The 23247-nt window shown below is 41.4% G+C and overlaps 1 protein-coding gene across 14 annotated transcripts in view; it reads right to left on the minus strand.

Annotated features, from left to right (window-relative positions):
• ST18 (ST18 C2H2C-type zinc finger transcription factor) overlaps positions 1-23247 on the minus strand; it is a 366586-nt gene that overhangs the window by 28302 nt on the left and 315037 nt on the right. For all 14 annotated transcript variants that reach the window (XR_008306967.1, XM_053249365.1, XM_053249361.1 and 11 more), the window contains 2 exons: positions 13992-14237; positions 4395-4510 (listed from right to left, as the gene is read on the minus strand). Coding sequence is in view for 13 of the 14 variants with exons in the window: in XM_053249365.1 (XP_053105340.1) it covers positions 4395-4510; positions 13992-14237 (362 nt within the window). In the remaining variant the exon portion in view is untranslated. The remainder of the gene's footprint in view (positions 1-4394; positions 4511-13991; positions 14238-23247) is intronic.

Here is a 23247-nt window from a genome sequence, read left to right on the forward strand (position 1 = left end):
AATACACGGTTCTGTTCACAATTGCACATCTTAATAATTCTAAACATATAATAAGAACAGGCATTTAGATAGTGCTTTTAAGTGTTCAAAGCACTTCATGTGTATTATTTTGCTTTAATCTTTACAACAAACCTGTAATGTAACTGTGGGGTTCAGGCTAATTAGCTGCTTTATTATATTTGTTTTAATGTGCAGTGTTGCAACTTCTCTCTTCCCCTCCTTTTCAAACACAGGCTCTTACCCCTTTGGTGAAATAAGTCACTTTTTGATTTTGTAACTGCTTGCCTGTGTCTGGTGTGCCTAATCCTCACGAACTGTTGTAAAAAGGAGGCTAGCCATCGTAGCCTGCCAGGAAGACCATTACACTTATCCTACAAGTATTCCACACTCCAATATGAAAATATTTCATAAAGAGCTTCTTTACGAAAGCTTATGCTGTGACAAAGATATTAGCCTTTAATAGTGTCAGATATGGCAATACATTCCAGAGAAGCAGCCATGTCTTTCTATTGCAAATCCCACCCTCCCCAATCTTTAAGGTGCCATTGGACTCATGGAAACACATAATACCCCACTAACTTGGATGCTATTTAGATGCCATTATGAATTTGGGGTATAGACTGTAGCGCTGTGCAAAGCTTTGAGGGTCTTTCCAGCACTGGCCTGATTTGATCCAAAGTGCTGCCTGGTTGGGGCCAAAGTGAAGCAAACCAGACAGAAAAGTTTGGCCTTCCGAGCTTTGTTTTGGCTCCTCCTACCCACATCCCCAAAAGCACCTACTGGACCAGGCAGGAGACGGGCTGCTGTCCTGTAGCTTTGCAGGGGAGCAGGCAGCATTTTATGTGGCTTGCATTTTAAAACAACCTTTTTCCTTTCATTCTCCTGGAATTCTGGGAATAGCACTGGTGGTCCTGGGAACTGGAGTCTTTTCTGAGACTACTTCCTCACCACTGGGAGCAAAGATACAGGAAAACAGCCTATCTCCTACCCTGTGCCTGATCCGGTAAATACCTTTGAGGGTGAAGGTGGAGGGAGGTGATTTGCCAAAGCAGAACTTTGGAAGGCCAAAGGGTTTGGCTCAACATGGTTCCCCTCCCCACACACATGGGTCTGACTTGAATCGAGGTTTGTGGCCCTTGAATCAAGTAGGGATGTGCACGGAACTGGCAGGGATCAGTTTGAAGGAAGGAGAGAGAACTTTAAGGGTGAGGGATGGTGCACTTACCACCACCACCACTGCCCAGCTGTGTTTCTCCCACCAGCACTCTCTGGAAAACCAGTCCAGCACAGCACGTGCATGCCACACATGAGCCTGATGTGTACACACACACACACACACACACACACACACACACACACACACACACACACACTACTTCCAGTCACTTCCAGTCCGAGGAGCGGATGGTGTGACAGGGAGGTACGCTGCCGCCCAACCAGACCAGATTTCCAGCGAGTGTCGGTGGGGGGAAAACAGTGGGGGAGGCAAGTGCACCCTCCCCCACCCTTAAAGTTACCCCTCCTGCCTTTGAACTCTCTCCCAGTGTTTGAACACTGGGTGTAAAAAAAGCCTTCGAACAGGTTTGTGCACATCCCTAGAATCAAGCTGCTTCTTTTCCTAACCCTACTCACACAAAAAAACACTCTTGTTGCATGCACCCCTAAACAATATTTTAAAATTTAAAAATAGGTACAGAATGCACAATATTCTTAAGCAGTCGTATATCACTGCAACAAATTATTTAATTTGGAGTCATACAGCTGGTTTGGCATAATATAATCACTGGAGGGACTATTAATATTTCAAAATATGTAATCTATATTTATAATGAAGAAAGTTCATTGTAATTGAGTTTCGGAGGAAGAATTTTTCTTTACAATTGCTATTGTCATTACAGGTACTTCCTCATGATGGAGCCATTTGTATTGCTCACTAAGTACCTATTTCGCCTGTGAATATTCAGCAATGTTCTCTGCCCTCAGTTTTACCTTTAGACTCTTTATATAGCAATTCTTACATGTTTCTGAATCAAATTGTGTGGCCAAGCACATTTTGGGTGCACATCACCATGCAGTGTGCATTGCAAAGCAAGTATTATGAATGCGTTAAAATTAAATACAAAGCTTGCAGTTATTGTAAATACAGAGATAAGAAATCATGTTCACTTATTAAGCTGGTAACTAGTTGTGCGAATCCTGAGAAATAGTCACATAGCAATAGATCTTTAAAGTCATTCAAAAATGATTGCTTATTCTCCAATTAACGATCAACTGTTTTGTTCTTAAAAGAGGCAAAGCTAACCCGTAAGTGGTGTAGGTCATTATCTGTGAATGCAGACACAATACGATGAACAGCCTTTATACTCAAATTGAGACATGCAGGGTCAAAGCAAATTTCACTCATGGGAACCCTAATATCTGGTGGCATCTTAACTTAGTGCTACAAAACCCAGAAGGCAAATATTAGACTTCACTGGCAACTTTGGTGACAACAGGGATGGAGATTCTTCCCAAACATTTGAGGAGCTCCTTCCTCATTTTATCCAACTCCTCCTAAACACATTCCTCCCCCAATCAGTGTCTTTCCTCTTCCCCAAAAAATTGTGAGGATAAACTTTCCCTTTGTCTATGCTCCAGGTGCTGAATGAGTGAAATGATAGTGATTTTCAACAGAAAATGGTACATTGCTTCTATAAGGTGAATGGGAAGCAAAACAGAGCCTGCTTCAGGCTGCCCAAAGGACTGTTATTTTTGACACCAAGCTCTGCTTGGACAATATGGAATAATCCATAGATTATTTGAGGAACATCACAAAGATATTTCCAAGGAATAATATGGTCTCTGTTCTAGTCAAAGAACTTCAATGGTATATGACAATGGAATTGGTTACAGAATTGTCTTGTATGTACGAATGTTTACATGCAAAGTGTGTGGGCACCTCTTGCTAAAATCTCAGAAGCCAAATAAACTGTTGAGTAACATTTCCATAATTGAGGTCTTACATAAGAGGAACTTGCAAATGATTAGTAAGCCCAACCCACTCATCAAAATTTGAAAACAGTTGACAGTATTAGCCCCGTGGCCCCAGTCCAGAGAACTATGCAAGTTCTGAAGGCTCCACTTGTGGATAAATACTTCTACACTGTATAGGCAGCCACATGGGGATTCCAAAAGGATAATCAATGGTACTAAATGTATGCTGAAAATAAATCAATGGTACTAAATGTATGCTGAAAATAATAATAATAATAATTCGATTTCTATACCGCCCTTCCAAAAATGGCTCAGGGCAGTTTACATAGAGAAATAATAAATAAATAAGATGGATCCCTGTCCCCAAAGGGCTCACAATCTAAAAGAAACATAAGATACACAACAGCAACAGTCACTGGAAGTACTGTGCTGGGGGTGGACAGGGCCAGTTACTCTCCCCCTGCTAAATAAAGAGAATCACCACGGTAAAAGGTGCCTCTTTGCCAAGTTAGCAGGGTGGGGAAAATGAACCTTTCCCTCACATCATGCATCAGGCTTTTCTGCACCTGCGACAGTAGAATAGTGTATGGAAGCTTGTGAAAACATGCAGCAACTGAGGTTTTTTGACCCGAACGAGAGTATAAAAAATTCTATTAAAAAAACAAAATAAAATGTTGCACCTAAGCTGTCCAAATTCAGAACCAAACAAATTTATGAATAAAAACTTATGAATACATTGGGGAAACTTGCATACATTTGCATAATTTAGTCTACTTTCCCCATTTTATATAATTGTTTCTGATTTTGCTCACCATGGGGAGAGGCAAAGGCTTTACTGGGCCGTAAAGCTTGCTCCCTAATCACTGGAAATTTTATTCAGTGGATCTGTGCTTTTTTGCGACTTGAGCAGGAAATGTTCATACAGATATCTTGGCACTTATAAGAACTAGAAATATTCTTAAAAAAAAAAAAAAAAGCCAAGATACTCAAGAAGCCTAATTCTGCAACCAATATTGTTCTTCTATACTTTTCTGTTCCTGTGGAACTTTGTTGTACTACATACAGTACTGCAGAAAAGACTGTATGTAAAATCTAACCTATGACAAGTCATACTACTCAGGCAACCTATGAACATGAAATAGGCCAACTCATGAACAACTTCAACTCTACCCAGAAATTCATTCTATCTATATCTATGGTGCATTTCTGTACTGCCCCACATACAAATCTCTAGGCAGTTTACAATTTAAAATACAGAAATTTTAACACAGGCACTACATATAAACACGTTATGGCACCTGTTGCTCTGCATATAATGGATATAAATTTCAACTTGGCTGAAGTCTCCAGCAGTGGCAATGCTTGAAGTTCTCAAGGCTACAGAAGAGGAAGGGGGAACAATAACGTGTTTTGTGACTTACGTGATCAGTTCCTTTTTGAGATCTCTTGAATGGAGCTTGAGTTTTGGACTAGGGACAGAGACATCTCCTGAGAATTTTTTATCCTCCAGACTTTCAGGACAGTTCACAGGATCTTTCTGAAATATTAGAGGTGAGTATTATTCCAAAGTGTTGCTATCTTCTACTTAGTGCTGACTATTGGGAAACAAGCTCAGTTGATTCAGACAGAAAAGGTACCACTAAATCTATTGATTAAATCTATGGATTTAAGGGCTATTTCACAGAAGACCTTTTTAAATTTAGGGGAAATGTTTATTAAAATGGTGTACTCTGACATTTCTGAGGAATATGGCTGTTCCTTTTTCCGCATATCCACTTGGGCATTCTTGCAAAGACTTATTTATGTGAATTGAAAACCAGATTTATTAGTAACCAATTTTAATTTATGTATCCAGACAAGATTTAGCTATTTTTCCATGTTTCCTGATGAAAGCTTTTGTGTAACTCAGCTTAAATATTATTATATGAAGAGAAATCATAATAATATATATTTATTAGATTTTTATATCACCTCACCCAGATGACTCTAGGAGGTTTGCAAAAACAAATCTATTTTGTTTAAAACAAAATAAAAACAAATACAATTAAAACTAGTTTAAAATCATTTTAGTAATCACTAAAGGACAGTATAAAAAGATGTTTATTTAGGGCTCTTTTAAGGCTGCTAACTCTCTTAAGCCTCTAATTTCCATAGGGAGTGCATTCCAGAGCCCAGGAGCAGCTACAGAGAAGGCCCTGTGAGGCAAGCTGGGGGAAGCTGGAGACAAACCTCTCCTGATGACCTGTGGGTATCATACTGAAGAAGGCACTCTCCCAGGTAAGCAACTCTAAGCAATTAGGGCTTTAAAGGAAATTACGAGCCCTTTGTATTTTGCCTGGAAACATATTGGCAACCAGTGCCACTGTTTCAAAACAAGCATAATATGGTCTCTCTGAAAAACTTCAGAAACCAATCTGGCTGCTGCATTTTGAACTAACTGAAGTTCCTGAACGACATACAAATGCAGCCCCATGTTGGTCAAAGGACTTTCTTTTTCTTCTTAGTCTCCACAGTGATCATATTCAGCTCTGGATGACTGCAATATCAAGTAATATCTTACATGCAGGGGAAGATTAAGCTTTTTGCCACCTGTAGGCAAAAAAGATTTGCTGCTCTGGCTCGAGGGCTTGGGGTGTCTGTGTGTGTGTCAGGAAAAGTTAAATCTATTTTTAAACTCTTCAGCTGCCAGTAGCACAGATGGGGGGTGGAGTTGGCAGGGATGGGTATCACGGAGGTCAGATAAGACCGAGGAGGGGGAGGGGGAGGCAGCAGCAAGAGCTCCGTCCCCTGAGCCCGCCTGCCGCCCAAATGACAGGTGGGGTAGTTTTTGGTCCATTTCAGGGCTCTCTGTGCAGAGACAGTTGAAAAAAGTTTTAAATAAATTTAACTTGCCCCCAACCCCCTGAATTTGCAGCCTCTTAGGAATTTGCTGCTGTAGGCAAGTGACTATCTTGCCTATGTGTTGATTTACCCTGTGCAAATCAGCCATCAGTTCCAATGAATTAAATTCAAGGATACTGTCATCACAGAGTTGCAAATGAGGGGTTAGAATTCTAAAGAATCAGTGCAACAGGCCCTCACAAAGCAGTCTTCTAGAAAGAGTGTACTGGGCAGAGAATGGCCAAGATCAAAAGATCTAAAAATTAAGGTGAACCCAAGGGCTTATGGTAGTCCTAACTTTTATCGTGACGTTCCCATGCCATATCATAGAGACTTGTTTTGATTATCCCTTCAGCTTCCAAAGTGGTTTGCCATACTGAATGGACAGGGTGAGGGCTGCTGTTTGGGAAACTCAACCAGTTGCTCAGCTCTCTGGATCCTGGCCAGTGCGTATATTTCTATGTGCACACAGGGGGGAAATTAAGGCATAAATTCCATTAATGTACAGATGGAAGTTTATATTGATTCCTTCAAAGACCAGAACATAATGACAACACGGAAAACAGATAATAGCATCTGGCACTTTTAACATTTTTAAGCCCTGACATCTTTGGAGAACTGACAGTTGAACCAAATGGACAGCTCTAGTTATTTCTCAGCATTTTCCTTTTGGAGAAAGCATGTGCCTTTTCCAAATTTAGGGTTGCTTTTTTTAAAGGGCATCTGGACAGCCCATTTCACAGTCTGTGAGAGAGACAATATTTTCTAGAAATGACCAGCAAAACTGAGCAAAGGTTGGGCATACAAAACAGATAACTCTGAATTGGAAATAGATAATACTTCTTTTTCTTGCCCAGGGACAACTAACACCCTTGCAATTTGCTATTGTTCCAGATTCCGTTCATATCTAGTTGTTCCAGATTCTGCACCATATCTAGTATTATTTGGAGCAAATATGTTCCAAACATGGCTCAACAACACAATCCAAATCAAAGTAGACAGAGTTCACTCCTATGTTCCCTGATGATGCTAAATGTAAGCCCAGTTTCCTTTCCCTTCTCCTTCTATAGTGGGCCCTATCCCCACGAAGCATTCTGGCACAGGCAGGTTCTAGCTATGCCTCCATACTTCTGCCGATTATCTTTGCCTACAATGGCAAAATAATTTCTATGCTACAAAAGAACTATGTTACCCTCTGGCTGCAGATACTTAAGAGCACTCTGGACAAACTGTAAAAGAAATTTTAACGACATTGTATAAATCACCCAGTTACAGATGGCAAACCACTTTCAGGCACTTCAGTTCTTAAATACATTGCTTCTCCAGAGACAATCAATCAATCAATCAATCTTTATTATGGTCATGGACCAGCATAGCTTCTCCCGAGTTTCATCCCTGATCTTGTAGACAGGTATTACACCAAAGGAAGTAAAATGCTTTTAGTGTTCAGAGCACAATGGCTGCATGGTAACTACTTGCAACTCACTAAATTTACATATGTAATAGATCACCTCAGGTTGCTGCAAAATTTTCAGTTACATCAAGGGTCCCCGCACCTCCCAGTTACTCCCATTGTAATAATAATGATGGTTGTGTTCTTTAATCCAGACTTCCTAGCATGCTACCTCCTATAATTCAGAAGAAAGGATGTTTCTACAATAGCAGATCAAATCTCTGGATTGCCTAGGGCAGTTCTTTTAGCAATAATTGTGCACAGAGAGAGTGTGTGTGTTCACATGCAGACATATGAATACACACAAACTGCATCAGTTCCTACAACAATTTTGGGCAGCAGCAGGGGCAGGGAAGAGATTTGGTCTTCTAGAAGGGAGACAGAGACTTATTATAGCACATGGCTACTACTTGGCTTTCCCAGACCGTTTGTGGCTGATTTCAGAAGAAAGGACCAGAGGTTCTAGTGTTATATGAAACATTTATGTTAAGTGTTGGGTGGGACTTTAGATTTAAAGATCTGAGGCCTGCATGATGGAGACATGAGGCATTCCCACACATCTCTTTTTGAGACTCCAAGCGTTTGTTGACTGGATTACAGTTTATGCAAATTTATTTTGCGAGGAGATAGCACAGTATAGCTTTCTCTGTACCCCATGGGTTAGCAACCCATGGAGGTGGTTGGCACCCTTGCTCTGGGCCACCCCAGCACCCCCCAAGTGCAGTGATGGGGCTGCTGAAACCTCCATTCTTCCCTATGGAGAAAAACCTTAAAGCCACTTGTTGGGTGCTGGGGTGGCCCACAGTGAGTGGTGGTCTAGTGCAAAGAGAGTGCCAACCACCCCCATGGGTTGCTAACTGATGGGGTACTGGGTTTTGTTGTTTCTGAAGTGTTCTGAGTGTAGATTCTTTGGTAGCATATTAGATTTTCAATGACAATCCATGAATCCACTCTCATCTGCTAACCTTAAAGACACATAAACTTCAAAAATCACTTAAAAATCAGCCCTTTGCCCAATTCCTTTCAAATAATTCTGATAGCTTCCTGGCCACCCTTGGGCACTACCACCCAACACACTCTGCTCTGGCCACCCCTTTCCCCCTGACATGAAGCTATACATTTGCTGCAATCCTCATTATTCCCTATGAGGAATTCAAAAATACTTTAAAAATTCACCAATAATCAGAGGAGTGTCCAATTGCCTTGGGGTTTTGTGGGTGGTAGTCACCCCTGTCTGTCTACCACCCACCCCGCTTTTGTGCCCCTAGGTGCTCCACAATAGGGTATATGGGCTGGTTCTGGTCCCATTATAATCTATGAGAAAAATAATTGAAAATATTTCAAATATTCATAAAATATTGTAGGACTGTCCAATTGCTCCAGGGTTTGGGTGGTTGTTCGCACCCATGGGTGCTGCACAATAAGGTATAATGTCCTGGTTCAAGTCCCATTATACCCTATGGAAAAAAAATAGAAATAATTTTCAAAAATTCATAAATAAATCGTATGAGTGTCCGATTGCTTTGGGGTTTGGGTGGCAGGTACCCCTGGGTGCCAGCAACCATCCTACCGATTTTTGGATGTCCAAACCAGTTCAAACCAGTTCGAATTGAACCACCCCCTGGTTCAGTTCGAATTCGAACCTACAGCTCGAAACTGATGGCTGGTTCGGTTCGAATTCGATCCTTCGAACCACCCTGGTTCAAATTCGAACTGGTTCAAATTTGAACCAGTTCTCACATCCCTACTCTTTGTACTCTGTATTGCTTTTATTCTTGTGTTTTAAATTTATAATCAGATTTGTTTTATATTTTTAGCTTAATATTTTTATTGTGTCTTTTTTACAATCTTGTTTTTAAATTTTGCTATAAACCACCTTGAGGTTGTTTTAATGAAAGGCGGTATATAAATTTAACAATCAATCAATCAATCAATCAATCAATATTGCAAGAGTGAGGACCACACTCCACCATCACAATAAGGCAATGAGGCTTTTCATACGATGGGAGAAAATCAGGCCCAGTGGAGGCTAGCCCGATTTCCTCCCATCGTGAGAACCACTGGACTCGGCTATGAGCCCAGTGGTTCTTCAGCGAGTAACCCGCTAAACTACCCCTGCCCTAAAACCGGGTTTGCGGAGCGAGAGCTCCGCAAACCCAGTTTTTTAAATTGTGTGTTGCCACGGCACAGCTGCATGCCACAGCAACTCACAAGTAGACTCCCAATCAGGAGGCTTAAAAGCAGCCTCCCAGCTTGGGGGTCTCTGCAGCATGCCCTGCGCACTTGCGGAGGGCATGCTGGAGCTTCCAGTGGCCACACGGCCCCCGATCCTCCCAGCCCCCACCGGCTCCATAACGACTGCCTGCTTGTGTGTGGGCAGAGCAGGCTAAGCCCACTCTTCCCGCTAACCCTCCCGAGGTGGCTCCCATTGATCATGGGAACTGCCTCACTGACTACCTGTAAAGCTGAGGGGCTTGTATACCAAAGCCAGCTTCAGACATACTGCACCCCCAAATCCCCATTTATAATCACAGCCCCTGTCACAAGCCAGGAAAGGCCCCAAGTTGTCTTTGCTCTTTTCTCTCAGAGCTCTACAAATCAATTTTTATTCATTTTACAAAAATTCTACCCCACTTTTTTTCTCAAAATGTCTCAGTGAGGCTTACAACAGCAACAAAAGAAAACTCATTGATAAATATAACAATAAGTAGCAAAACATACAAATACATTAAAGGGAAATATGGCGTGGGGGTGGGGGAGCCAAAAATCACTGAAGGTCAACAAATGCCTGCTAAAATAGCTATGTGTTTAACCTCTGCCAAAACTCAGCCGGAGAGGAAGCTAACTTTATTTCATACGTATCCTCCAACATTTTGCTGATGGAAATAGGGTTATGGCTGTGAATGTGTAGTAGGTGTGGCCAAGTAAGCTTGGAGGCGTGGTTTACAATTCTGACTACAAGCATGCCACAAATGGAAAGCAGTAATAAAATGCACACAGAGCATGTTATTCTAGATTACCAAATCAGATGAAACAAGCCCATAACTCCCAACATTTCAGAGATGAAACAGGGATAGATTTGTAACAATCAAGTCTCATACCAAGGTTTACTGGCATGTTCCCCATCCGTTATTATGCATTGCTGAAAATTGGATTACACCCATTTTGTGCTGATTCTGTTTCCAAGTTGTTAGCCATCCACCCCCCGCTTTGTGTCACCTACAGATTTGCTAAGCATCCCCTCAATTCACTTCTCCAAGTCATGTATGAAAATATTGAACAGCATGGGGCCCGGGACTTCCTTTGGCATTCCACTAGATATCTCTGTGGTTGATATGGAGCTATGAATCATCGCCAACCAATCTCAGAAAGCATTGGAATGTGCAAGAGTACTCACTGGCTTATCTTAAAGGGGCAAGCATATTTATGAGGAAGAAGGTAGTCCTTTGGGCGGGGCGGCCCTTCTGTGAAGCAGGGTGAAATAGTCGCTCAAGTGCCGATGAAGTAAGGGGCGCAGGGTCCCCACACTAAAGGTACCAACCCATCATAAACTGTGCTGCCACCCTTCTTTGCCACTAGCTGGCTAGGTTGCTCTAGATCAGGGCTTCAAAACTTTGGCCCTCCAGCTGTTTTTGGATTACAACTCCCATCATCTCTTCAACTGGCCACTGTAGCTGGGGGTGATGGGAATTGTAGTCCAACAACAGCCAGAGGGTGAAATTTGTGCAGTCGTGGTCTAGACTGTGTCCTGTCAGCCTCTTTTAGGTCCTGCTGATCACCATTTTTAGACACTGTTCAAAGACCAGTGTCAGCATGCCAGTTGTTCTTCTCAGGAGTTTTGGGGAGTGCCCGTAATCACAGAACATTTGATCCAGGGGCGTCACCACCACTGGGTGACCGGGTTCAAAGAACTTGGGCCACTGCCCCTCAGGAGCCACACCTCACGCCCCCGACACGCCCCCTGCGTCGGACATCAGACACGGTGGGGTTGGTTTAGCTCCCAAGCAGGGCTGCATGGCCCAGTTCGGGAGTTAAATGGCCATCGCTGCTGTTGTAGCAGGGAGAGCCACCTCTGGCCATGCTGCGAATGCAGCACTGGCACCATTCCAGCTCCCGGATGGGGCTGCACGGCCCCATTTAGGAGTCAGGTGGCCAGTGCTGTGTTTGCAACGTAGCCAGGAGGGGATCTCCCTACCTTTAAAGCAGGGAAGAGCCGCTCCTGGCGGCTCTGTGAACCCAGTGCTGGCCTGAATCTAACTCCCAAATGGGGCCACACAGCCCCATTCAGGAGCCAGACCACACACACCCATCTGATGTCAGGCACGGGGATGTGGCTAACCCCCACGTCTGACATCAGACATAGGGGATGGGGTGAGCGGGGCCGCTGCCACGGCTGGAGACAGGCTGGTCTGGCTCCACTACTGATTTGATAAAAAAGCACTCTTGGTCAGTGGTGGTGCATACATAATGGTTTCAAAGTAGGAACATGTTGCAGTGGGGACTGCGGGATTCTCCCTGCCCCCATGGTTACTGCTTCCACACACACCCTGCCCCCCCCCCCCAAGAAAAATGTTTTCACTGGCATGGAGAAAATCCCTTAATTTTCCACACAGTGAGATACTGGCCACAAACAGCGTGCCACAAGGCATCATAACCAGAAAATTTAATATGCCTCCACATGGCAGCCATTTTGTGTGCACTGTTCCTAAGTTATAGGGGAAGATAAATTTAAATAAACTCTGCTAGTTTCTGTTAATTTATCGAAGCGTCACTCAACTGGCATTATAAGGGTCCAATGCTGATTTTTCATCATAATAGCACATCTAAATAAACCTCCCCTTTGCCTAGTTCTGGCAACAATGTTCACATGGAAAACATGGCCAAAAAGATAGAGGGGGAAAAGTAAACAAACAAACAAAACCCCTACTGCCAGCGCTCAATAAACATATAAATGAAAAGGGCATAACAAAAATCAAGGAAATCACCACGTTTTAAATTATAATTTAGTACAGTATCTCTTACACATGATGAATTACTTTATGTAAATATTTATCTTATTTATGAGAGGGTGGGTATGGGCCCACAGCTGCATTTTTGTTTTCTATTCAATCTCTATTGTAGGCCAAATTGACGTGCTATGTTGACATGCATATTGATGTGCTCTTCTAGTGCCTTTGTGAGGAACACAGAAGAGTGAATGGGATGTGGTTTATATTTTTAATATTGGCTTGGTTTCTTGGTAATTGCTTTAGGACCAAACTATACATGATGACAGCAGGTCTGTGTCTTTAAATGTGGATCTGCCCCAGTGATGTGCGGTGGTGTGGTGGAGGTGCAAGCAAAATGTAAAGGGAGTGCATGGGCAGTGGGTGGTGGTATCGCTCCTCTCCCATTGCTTTCCCCTCAAGCTCTCCCCCAGCTAGGCACACTTCCAGTTTCAGAATAATGTTAAGGGGAAAATGTCTTTGGGGGACTGATTGTGGAGTGAAGGCAGCAAACTGTGTGAAGGCTTCAGAAATCCCTGTGTTGCATATACCATTTTTGTGCTTTAAATTGCACAATCCTCTCATTTTGCATGTGACTGTGGCCAGTTAAAAACACAAATCCCATGTAGCTTGGTCCTAAGTCTGTTAATAACTCAACCTATACTTTTCAAATCTTAGCTCTAGACAGGGACTTAAGCACTGCATGATGAATGCCACTGTGGTTCATATCGGGGAACTGAAGAGATGATTTTGAACCTATGCATTTTATCAAGGAGAATAGGAATTGCTCCCTATCTGGATCATATGTGCCCTATGGATCAAATGACAACAATTATTGGTCAAATGGTTGCGGCAGAATCCTAGTATTTTAAAGGCTAAGCCTTAATGTTGAGTTCACAAAGCAAACAAAGTTCTTGAAAGAATTGCACTACTCTATAAAAACTCTCTAAGTGAAGTGAAAATGGCAAATGAAGCAAAACTTACCATTTGGAGAATATGCATGCAGACAAGAACTTTAGTGACACACATAAAAAGATGTCTAATTTTCGAGTGTGCTAAATAATATTTAAATATATAAAATAATTATCATTAAGTAATATAAGCACAAAGCCCAGCCTATTCTTTAGAAGAGCATATTAAATTTGTAGGGCTCGAACTATCTCAGGTTCTGAAAACTCGATGCTTATAGCTAAGATTTAGAATGTGTGCTCAGATTCCTGCAGAAATTGGGAAATCAGAAACTCAGATTGCTGGCTCCTCAAAATGTAATGTAGGCTTCTAAAATCCTGCTCATAAAGTCACACATCATCTGAAATTCTTCTTTCTGTAGGCATTTTTCAACTGTGTAGGAAAAATCATCACAAACAATATTTAACAAAATTCCTTGGGTTAGGCCATGGTCATAAGATAAGAACATAATATAAGGACAGCCCTGATGGATCAGGCCCTAGGCCCATCTAGTCCAGCATCCTGTTTCACACAGTGGCCCACCAGATGCCGCTGGAAGCTGCCTACAGGCAGGAGTTGAGAGCATGCCCTCATTTCATCAAGTTCAGTCCCACTGAAGTGAATGACATGTATTTATTTCCACATGTGTTTGAGAGTGGATCATTAGTCGCCATAGCTGAAACTGGGCCTTGAGAAATAAAACCATTCAAGGACAGAGGTGTCATGTTATCCGTGACAAGGACAAAAGGTACCTCTTTCTCCTCTTCTTTCCTTCCCTGGCTCCTGCTATAGTTGATCGGTGTATCCCAGCCTTCCTTTTCACATAAAGCCTGGTAGAAGGTGGCATTTACAAGAATGCTGCCTGTCTTGAAGGGAGAAGAGGAAGGAGTGGGGACCATTGCATTGGAAGAAGTTAGAGGAGTCGCCTTGTCTTGGTTTCTGTTCTTTTTCATGCTCAAATCAAGGGTGCCATTTTCATCCACTTCTATATCAACTCCCTGATACACAAGGGGAAAGAGAGAAATGTTTAGACAGTGAACAGTTTGCGGCAACTAAGGCATGTGGAGCTTTTAAGGGATAAGTGTAAATGCCTGCTTTTATTTAAATGTATCTAAATCTAAAACCAGCTTTTCGATTTACACCAGTTAATGTTTAATTCTTAGGCAGACTTACGTGGTACCTACATAATGCTCTTTCTATGTTTCTGTGCTTAAACACAGTAAGCATAATTTGAATAAGATGCTTCTTAAATGTAAACTATATATACTAAATCTGAGTTTATTTTAAAAAGTTTAGCTTTAAATCTCCTGATCATTTCACTCTTACAGAGAACTATGATCCCCTTTCAGATAAAAGCATTAATTCACTGCTTAGTTCATCAACAGTATTATTATTACATTGCACCCCTTCCCCCACACCCTAGAGATATTACAACAGCTGTATCAGAGGGGGAGGGGGAGGAAATACGCAAATCGGATACAAGAGGAGCATTTGCCATGGGTCTTTTATACATAAGTGACAATCTCACTTTACCTCAAATGGAGTTTGAATTAGAAAGATCTTTTTAAAGGTTTATAGTAATAAAGAGGGCCAGGCTATGTTGCTGAAATATATCGTGCTCCACTAGGAAATATGCACAATGCTCTAAGAGATTCTTCTTGTTCTTCTTTATGTTGGTCCTTGTCTTTGGGATTTTTAACACTATTCCTAATGAGATTGGGGCAATACTCTGAGTTGTGTCTAAATGCTGTCCATATATATTGTTTACTACATGCTGAACAACAACAACAAATATTTATATACTACTCCTCAACAAAAGTTTCCAAAGTGGTTTACACAGAGAAATAATAAATACATACGATGGAGCCCTGTCCCCAAAGGACTCACAATCTAAAAAGAAACATAAGATACACACCAGCAACAGTCTCTAGAGGCATTATGCTGGGGGTGGATAGGGCCAGTTACTCTCCCCCGCTAAACAAAGAGAATCATAAACTGAAACTGAATCTAAGCAAGATGGAGATGCTCATGTCGGGGGTACTAATTTGCAAGACGGGATAGAACTTCCTGTTCTGGATGAGGTTACATTCCCCCAGAAAGAACAAGTTCATAGCTTGGGAGTGCTCTAGGACTCAGGTTGAGGCTGTGGCCAGGAGCACTTTTTATCATCTATGATTGATTCAACAACTCTGCCCGTTTTGTGACGAAAATGACCTGACAACAGTGATATACCAGCTGGTAGTCTCCAGGTTGGACTACTACAATTGTTCAATTGTGCTGTTGTTCTTGGAAGAGGAGAGCTGGTCTTGTGGTAGCAAGCATGACTTGTCCCTTAACTAAGCAGTATCCACCCCAGTTGCATATGAATGGGAGACTTGATGTGTGAGCACTATATGATATTCCCCTCAGGGGATGGGGCCACTCTGGGAAGAGCAGAAAGTTCCAGGTTCCCTCCCTGGCTTCTCCAAGATAGAGCTGAGAGAGATTCCTGCCTGCAACTTTGAAGAAGCTGCTGCCAGTCTGTGTAGACAATACTGAGCTAGATAGACCAATGGTCTGACCAGTATATGGCAGCTTCCTATGTTCCTATGTAATGCCCTCTATGTAGGGCTGCCTTTGTACATAGTTTGGACATTTCAGTTAGTTCAAAATGCAGCAGCCAGATTGGTCTTTGGAGTATCCCAGAGAGACCAGATTATGTTCTTAAATAGTTGCACTGGCTGTCAATATGTTCACAGGCAAAGTACAAAGTGTTTTGTTTATTAACTTTAAAACCCTGAAAGGCTTAGGTCCGGTTTGCCTGAAAGAGCACTTTCTCTACAAGATGCCCACTGCTCAGTAAGATAATCAGGAGGGGTCCCTCTTTGCATGCCACTGGTTCATCTGGTGGCGACCTGAGACAGGGCCTTATCAGTTGTCGCCCCTAGGTTGTGGTATGTGCTCTCCATAGATTACCTTCCTTGAAGGCCTTCAGGAGAGCTTTAAAGACCTATTTATTTAGCCTGGCTTTTAGTATCTGGTTTAAATTTTAATTTTAATGAGTTTTAATCTGCTTTAAATCTTTTTTAAAAAAATTGTTTTATTATGGGCCTTTTATTTTAAAGTAAACCACACTGAACCACTTTAGGATGGGTGATATATAAACTGAACAAACAAACAAACAAACAAACTGGAATAGTGCTTTATATACAGTTACAATTGGAAGAGGGCTAGTCACATAACAAGGACAATCCTGTTATTGATTGATTGATTGATTGATTGAATGAATGAATTTATATACCACTTAATATATAAATCTCTATGTGGTATACAGAATTAAAGCATAATATAAAATATATAACATTTAAAATTCATAAAAAATAGATATAAACACATTATTATTTTTTTGTTTGTTTCAGTTAAAAGCCTGGGGAAACAGGTGCGCCTTCAGGGTCCTCCTAAAAACAAACAGAGAAGGAGATGACCTTATTTCAGCAGGGAGAGCATTCCAAAGCCTGGGGGCAGCCACAGAGAAGGCCCGGTCCCAAGTTGCCACCAAACAAGTTGGCGGCAACTGTAACCGGACCTCTCCAGATGATCTTAATAGGTAACAAGGTTCATGATAGAGAAGGTGCTCTCTTAAGTACCCTGGACCTAAGCCGTCAAAGGCTTTATAGGTAATAACCACTACTTTGTATTTTATTCAGAAACATATTGGCAGCCAGGGCAGTTCTTTTAGAATTGGTGTTATATGTTCCCTTCGGGTAACCCCAGAGACCAATCTGGCTGCCGCATTCTGTACCAATTGTAGTTTCCGAACTCCATACAAAGGCAGCCCCACATAGAGTGCATTACAGTAGTCAAGCCTAGAGGTTACCAGCATATGTACCACCATTTGAAGGTCATTTGTCTCCACATATGGACGAAGCTGGCATATCTGCCGAAGCTGACAAAAAGCACTCCTGGCGACAGCCTCAACCTGATAAACCAGAGAGAGTTTGGGATCCAGGAACAGCAGCCAAAGGGAATCCTGTAGACAGGATAATTCTTAGGAAAAATTATACCAATAGCTCATTTTGATGCAACTATTGCATTTTAATTTAAAGTTGGGAAATGATAACACAAAGTCACGGACCTAGAAATATAAGTACCTTGGTTTCATCTGAGAACAATCAGGCCAATTGCCTCTGTGCAAGTTAGAAATTCTTGCCTTTCCTCCTCTTGCATGATAAAGTTCACATTTTCAATACCTCAGCTTAAAGATAGAGATGCTTTATTATATTTATGGGAAGTAAATACACTTCTAATATGTTCATACTAAGATGCTTTGGCTATATCTTTCTGGCCTTTTTTAGTAAATAGTTTAATCTCCTGTGATAGTTTTAAGCCCCGAATTTGACAGTACAGCTTATCCTGGATAATAACTTAGTAACCACAACATCTTATGCCATCTGTATAATATCAAATACATTTTCATACCAGCATTAATAAACCTTACTTACAAAAATCCAAGATATTAACTGTATCAGTGCCAGCTGAACTTTCCAGGATCTGACTGCTCTGCCATGATTACCCTTTTGTTTTTTTGGCTTCGCCACTGATATATAAGTACAGCCATGAAACAGAGCTACAAGTAATCAAGTTTAATGACCACTGTAAAGTAAAATGCTAAATATTGTAGTTGCTGACATTTTTCATAATAAAAAAAACTTGGGTTAAGTCTGCCTGACCAACATTCACATAAAATGCCAGACCTCTGTGACAGATGGCTTAGGAGAAGATGCCATGTGACAGGGATGGAGTAGTTTTATGGTGCAAAGACCATAAATAGTGCAGATTCTCTGTCACTGACAAAATACCAGCTACTCAGAAGGCAAAGACAACAGCAAACACATTCCATAAAACAGTCAACGTCTTCTCAAATTAAATCATAGGTCCAAACATATCAGGAAATACATCTGATGGTTGGGAAACCAGCCTTGTTTAGCTGTACAAAAGAGGCTTGGTTGGAAGGCAGTATGTGTTTGTTGATGTGAGTATGAAGATATTGGCTAGGGCAATCTTCTGATTTGCACAGAAGTTTGGTTGGTGAGCATACACCTAATTCTGACTGGAAACTAGCCGGGTATTTGTAAACAGAGTACAGATGGGTTTTAAGTGAGCTCACAAATGCACACAACAATCAAATATAGTTATGGAGATACAGCCCCTTGTGTTCACAAGAGGATGGGTCCCATGTTTATAGCATGGGATGCTGTAACCCATATAAAACTGCTGTAACCTTTGCTGCAGTCACAACAAATGCAAATGAAAAGCTACTATAGAATTCATATTTTTCCCTTTCTATTTTCCATCTCCCTTAATCAAAAGATCTTTCTTTATGATCATAATAGTTTAAATGTATATATTTCAGTGATCCTCTCAGCAGAGGGAAGAGAAATTGTTCTGTTTTATAAGGTTAGGAATGCTGGCTGGTTAAGGGAAGTTTGAAAATAATCGTGCCATACACTTCTCCTCAGGCTGGACTACTTTAGAATGTAGGTGAAGACTGGCATGTATGAATATTGCCCCCCCCCCAAATAAATAAATAAATAAATAAATAAATAAATAAATAAATAAGCTAGTAAATAAATAAATAAATAAATAACTTTGTGCATAGAAAACTAGCACATCAGATAAAGCTGGAGTAGAGCACTTCTCCCTGCTGGACTAGCATTCTGTAAGCAGAGTGTTTTCTGGTGTGTGTTTTTTTTTAAAAACATAGGAAGGCATTTAACATTTAAATAGGCATTACATTTAACATAGGAGACCATATTACTTCCGTATTGAAGGAGTTGCACTGGCTGCCAATATGTTTCCGGGCAAAATACAAGGTGTTGGTTATAACCTATAAAGCCCTAAACAAGCTTGGGCCCTGGGTATTTAAGAGAACATCTTCTTCGTTATGAACGCCACCGCCCATTGAGATCATCAGGAGAGGTACGTCTGCATTTGCCACAGGCTCGTCTGGTGGCTACTCAGGGATGGGCCTTCTCCGTTGCTGCACCGAGGCTTTGGAATGCGCTCCCTAGTGAAATAAGAGCCTCCCCATCTCTGACATCTTTTAAAAGTCTCTAAAGATGCATTTCTTCACCCAGACTTTTAACTGATATTGTTTTGTTTTAATGTTGTTATTAGAATATTGTTTTAAAAAATTTAAATTGTGTTTTAAATTTCTTGTTTTTAAATTTTTTTGTTTTTGTTTTTAATTAATGTTTTACTTTTAATCTTGTTGTAAACCGCCCAGAGATGTAAGTTTTGGGCAGTGTAAAAATATGATAGATAAATAAATAAATAAATAAATGAATTCAATGATATATACATTCAGAAGAACAGCCCTTCAGAGACTGCAGCCAGGTCCTTTTTAAAACTCAGAGAGACCCAAGAGCAGAATGTCCATTGGAGCATGAGCATGCAAGCACACACACACACACACACGCACACGCACACGCACACTTCCTTTTCATTGCATTCTGAGTCAGTGTAATTTTTTTCTTAGTTTGAAAAAAGCTAGATGTGCAGATAATCTTTTCAAAAACCATCTATATTGACATCAGAGCTAGCACAACAGTATGTTAAGGTTTTATTTTTGAAAAAGAAAAGTACACTGCTCTTGATCCTGGGGTTATATTTTAACTGATTAGTTTTGCTGCCTTGAACTGAAGGATTGGTCTGATCATTTCAAATACTGGACCATACTTTAGATGGGCCCCTTCCCTGTGTGAGGCCCAAGGCAATTGTCCCCCACCCCCTCCAACTGTATCACACCACTCTCTTGAATGCATGTATCAGATCTAAGTTAAGAGATTCTTTAACCCACGACAAGGTGAGAATCTCAGATTCATCTCAGGCCATATACCACTTTGGCGTGATTGTTCACACAATCACATTGTTGGTAACCGACATTAAAAATAAGTCCTCTTCAGATGTTATTCACCTTGGCAGCACTCATGCTTACAGCTGCAAAAGTGGGGAGGAAGTGCCACCCAGGAGCTATCACTCTCCCGCTACTGCTAGGCACTCATAGTTACAGAGCTTGTTTGTATAACATAACCATGATGGCTGGTGCTTCCATGAGCAGCAACCTGGATCATCTGAGGTTGCTGCTCACAGAAGCTCTGGCCATCATGGTTACAGCACCTTCTCCTTCACACAAACAGTTCCATAATAATGAGCACCCGGCAGGAGGAGGTGAGTGATAGCTCCTGGGTGGGACTTCCTCCTCACTTTTGCAGCTGTAAATATGAGTGCTGCCAAGGTGAGTAATATCTGGATGAGGCTCTAGAGTTGAATGATTGTGTGAACCAGGCTTATGAGAGCAGTTTCAACCCTCCCAATCCCTACAATATAAGCATAGGATAGACCACATGGATGGCTAGGATCCATAGAGGACAAGAAAGAATTTTGCATATGGCTGATTTTTCATGATTACCATGAACATAACATGAGAGCCCTGCTGGATCAGGCCCCTGGTTTAATTAGTCCTGCATCCTGTTTCTAACAGTAGCTGTTCAGATAAATTTGGGAAGTCCACAAGCATACCATGAAGGCAATAATTTCCCTGCCTTGCCCCCAGCAACTGAAATTCAGTGGTCTGCTGGCTCTGAAATTTAGCTATCATAATTAATTGCCATTGAGAGACCTATGCACTATTAATTTGTCTAATCCTCTTAAATGAGGATTAACTAATGGTCATCATCACAGTTTGTGGCAACAAATTCCATAAGTTATATATGCATTGTGTGAAGATACGTGACAAAGATGTCACAGTCTATCACTGTAAAAGAATACATTTCCCTAGAATAATAACCCATTGGTCATAGTTGCATGTCCTATAAAACCACACCAACCAAGCATTCGGTTGTTGTGTTTGTATGCAAAACACATGGGTAAACAAATCTGTAGTGGGCTCAAGCCCACTCCATATCTTATTATGACAGTAGTATAGGTGCTGCCATGTGGTTTTATAACAGACAGAAGGGGCTCACCATATGGATTGGGGCTATTATGTGGGAAGTTGCCACCCCACCACCAAGAGCAACAACTCATGCAACAACTTCTTCTGTGGCAGTGCAGGCCTACATGATGAATATTTCTCATATAATAGCTGTACAAAGCAAAAATATTTTTAGCAGCAACCACACACACTGCTGTAACATATGGATTATTTTTAGTCAATGCTATCTAAGACAAAATGTTAGTTTATGTTGATTTATTTCATAATTGGGAGCATTATTGAGACTGATCATGCTAACTCATAGTGGCTTGCATACAATGAAGCAAGCCATGCACCCAAGAGGGATGTGATCTTACTGGCTGTATGGGACTCACCATTCTGCCCATACTTCTAGTGAAAGCAGAAGAGGCTCCATGACAATGGCGCTGGGCATCATCCTAAATGCTGTGCTGTGCCCAACTCCTATTGAGAGTGTTGGGAAGAGCTGCGATGATGTACAGTGTCATTCGCATGAAGCCTCTTCTGCCTTCACTAGAAGCACGGACAGAGTGATGAGTCCCAAGCAGTCAGTGAGTTTGCATTCCTCTTGGGTGCATGGCTCACTGTGAGGTATGTAAGCTAAGGTGGACATTGTTTTTGCATGATATCTCCTGGACACGTACTACCCTGTGCCCTACTGGATACTATGCAGAAGGGAGTTTCTACAACCTGAAGTTGTAGTACAGAATCTATATTAACCCTCATCACTTGTTATACAATCTCTAATTATATTAAAATGGAAAGGACAAACTCATGTAGATGATCTTAAGCTATATATATATTTACAACCCATGGTCATCTTACAAATCAACTAGAAATGATAGAATAAAAGGAATCCTACAAGAGGTTAACAGTTGCTAGAAAGTAATAAAACATCAGTCACATACAATAACAATCAAAGACTTAACTAGCAATAAGCAATGCATGACGTGCAGATGTTCCGTAGTGAATATTATATTATCTACCTACCTATCAGAAATAATGGTATCCCTCTTTCAACAAGCTTTCCCTCAAGGCAACTTAAAACAATTACTTTAAAGAGTATAATACTATAAATCAATCAACAATTATTTCATTACAAATAAAGCCAAACCTCAGCTAATAAGGCAGCAGCAGCAGCAAAAACAAAAGATGGTTGTAAAAACCTCCAAATTAAATGGGATTAGATTAAATAATCTAAAGCACTTGGGTAAACAGAAATGTTTTCAGTGCACATCTAAATTATATATAGTAGTTGGCTGATGAATGTGTCTGTGGAGGGAATTCCAGAGATAGGATACCACCACCGAGAAGGTGCTGTCCTGGGTAGCCATCCACCTCAGAATCAATAGGTGGGAACATCAGAGTAGGGCCTCAGCAGAAAATCAAAACCATCAGACAGGTTGTTTGGATTCAGTCTAGAACGATGGCCAAAAGGGCCTTGCCCATCATGGATTTTCCAGGACTTCTTCAATTTTTATTTAGTTTTTTAAAAGGAGTGGGGTCGTTGACATGGTCAGGGGAGGGGGCAGGCTGCACAAACTCACCTTCCCCGCAGACGAGCACAAAAATGCTGCTAGAAGCTCAGACTGTGCACCCAGATGATCCACACGGCACCACTCCCGTAACCTCACCTAAGAGTGGGCTTGGGAGTGGGGTTAGGCTGGGCTGGGTTAGGCTGGGCATGGATCTTGGCACTCCACACAAGCAGCCTAGCCCAGGTTATGCTGCCCTAGCATGGGTTAGGCTGCTTGTGAGAACAGCCTCACACAAAAAATTTAAACTAAAATATAGCAAACAACTAATATTTCTATACTGCTCTCCCCCTGATAAATAGAAGAGTATCACCACTTTTAAAAGGTGCCTCTTTACTCAGTTAACAGGGGACCAGTAAAGATAAATTGCTCAGCAGGCAGCAAAATTTCTCCCACCTCCCTGCATTCTGGCCAGTAAATGCCACGTGATAACTGAGAAGTACTAGGCACTTAATTATAAAATTCATGTGTATTGGGAAT

Source organism: Hemicordylus capensis, chromosome 4 (genome assembly GCF_027244095.1).
Source record: "Hemicordylus capensis ecotype Gifberg chromosome 4, rHemCap1.1.pri, whole genome shotgun sequence".
Taxonomy (NCBI): Eukaryota; Metazoa; Chordata; class Lepidosauria; order Squamata; family Cordylidae; genus Hemicordylus; species Hemicordylus capensis.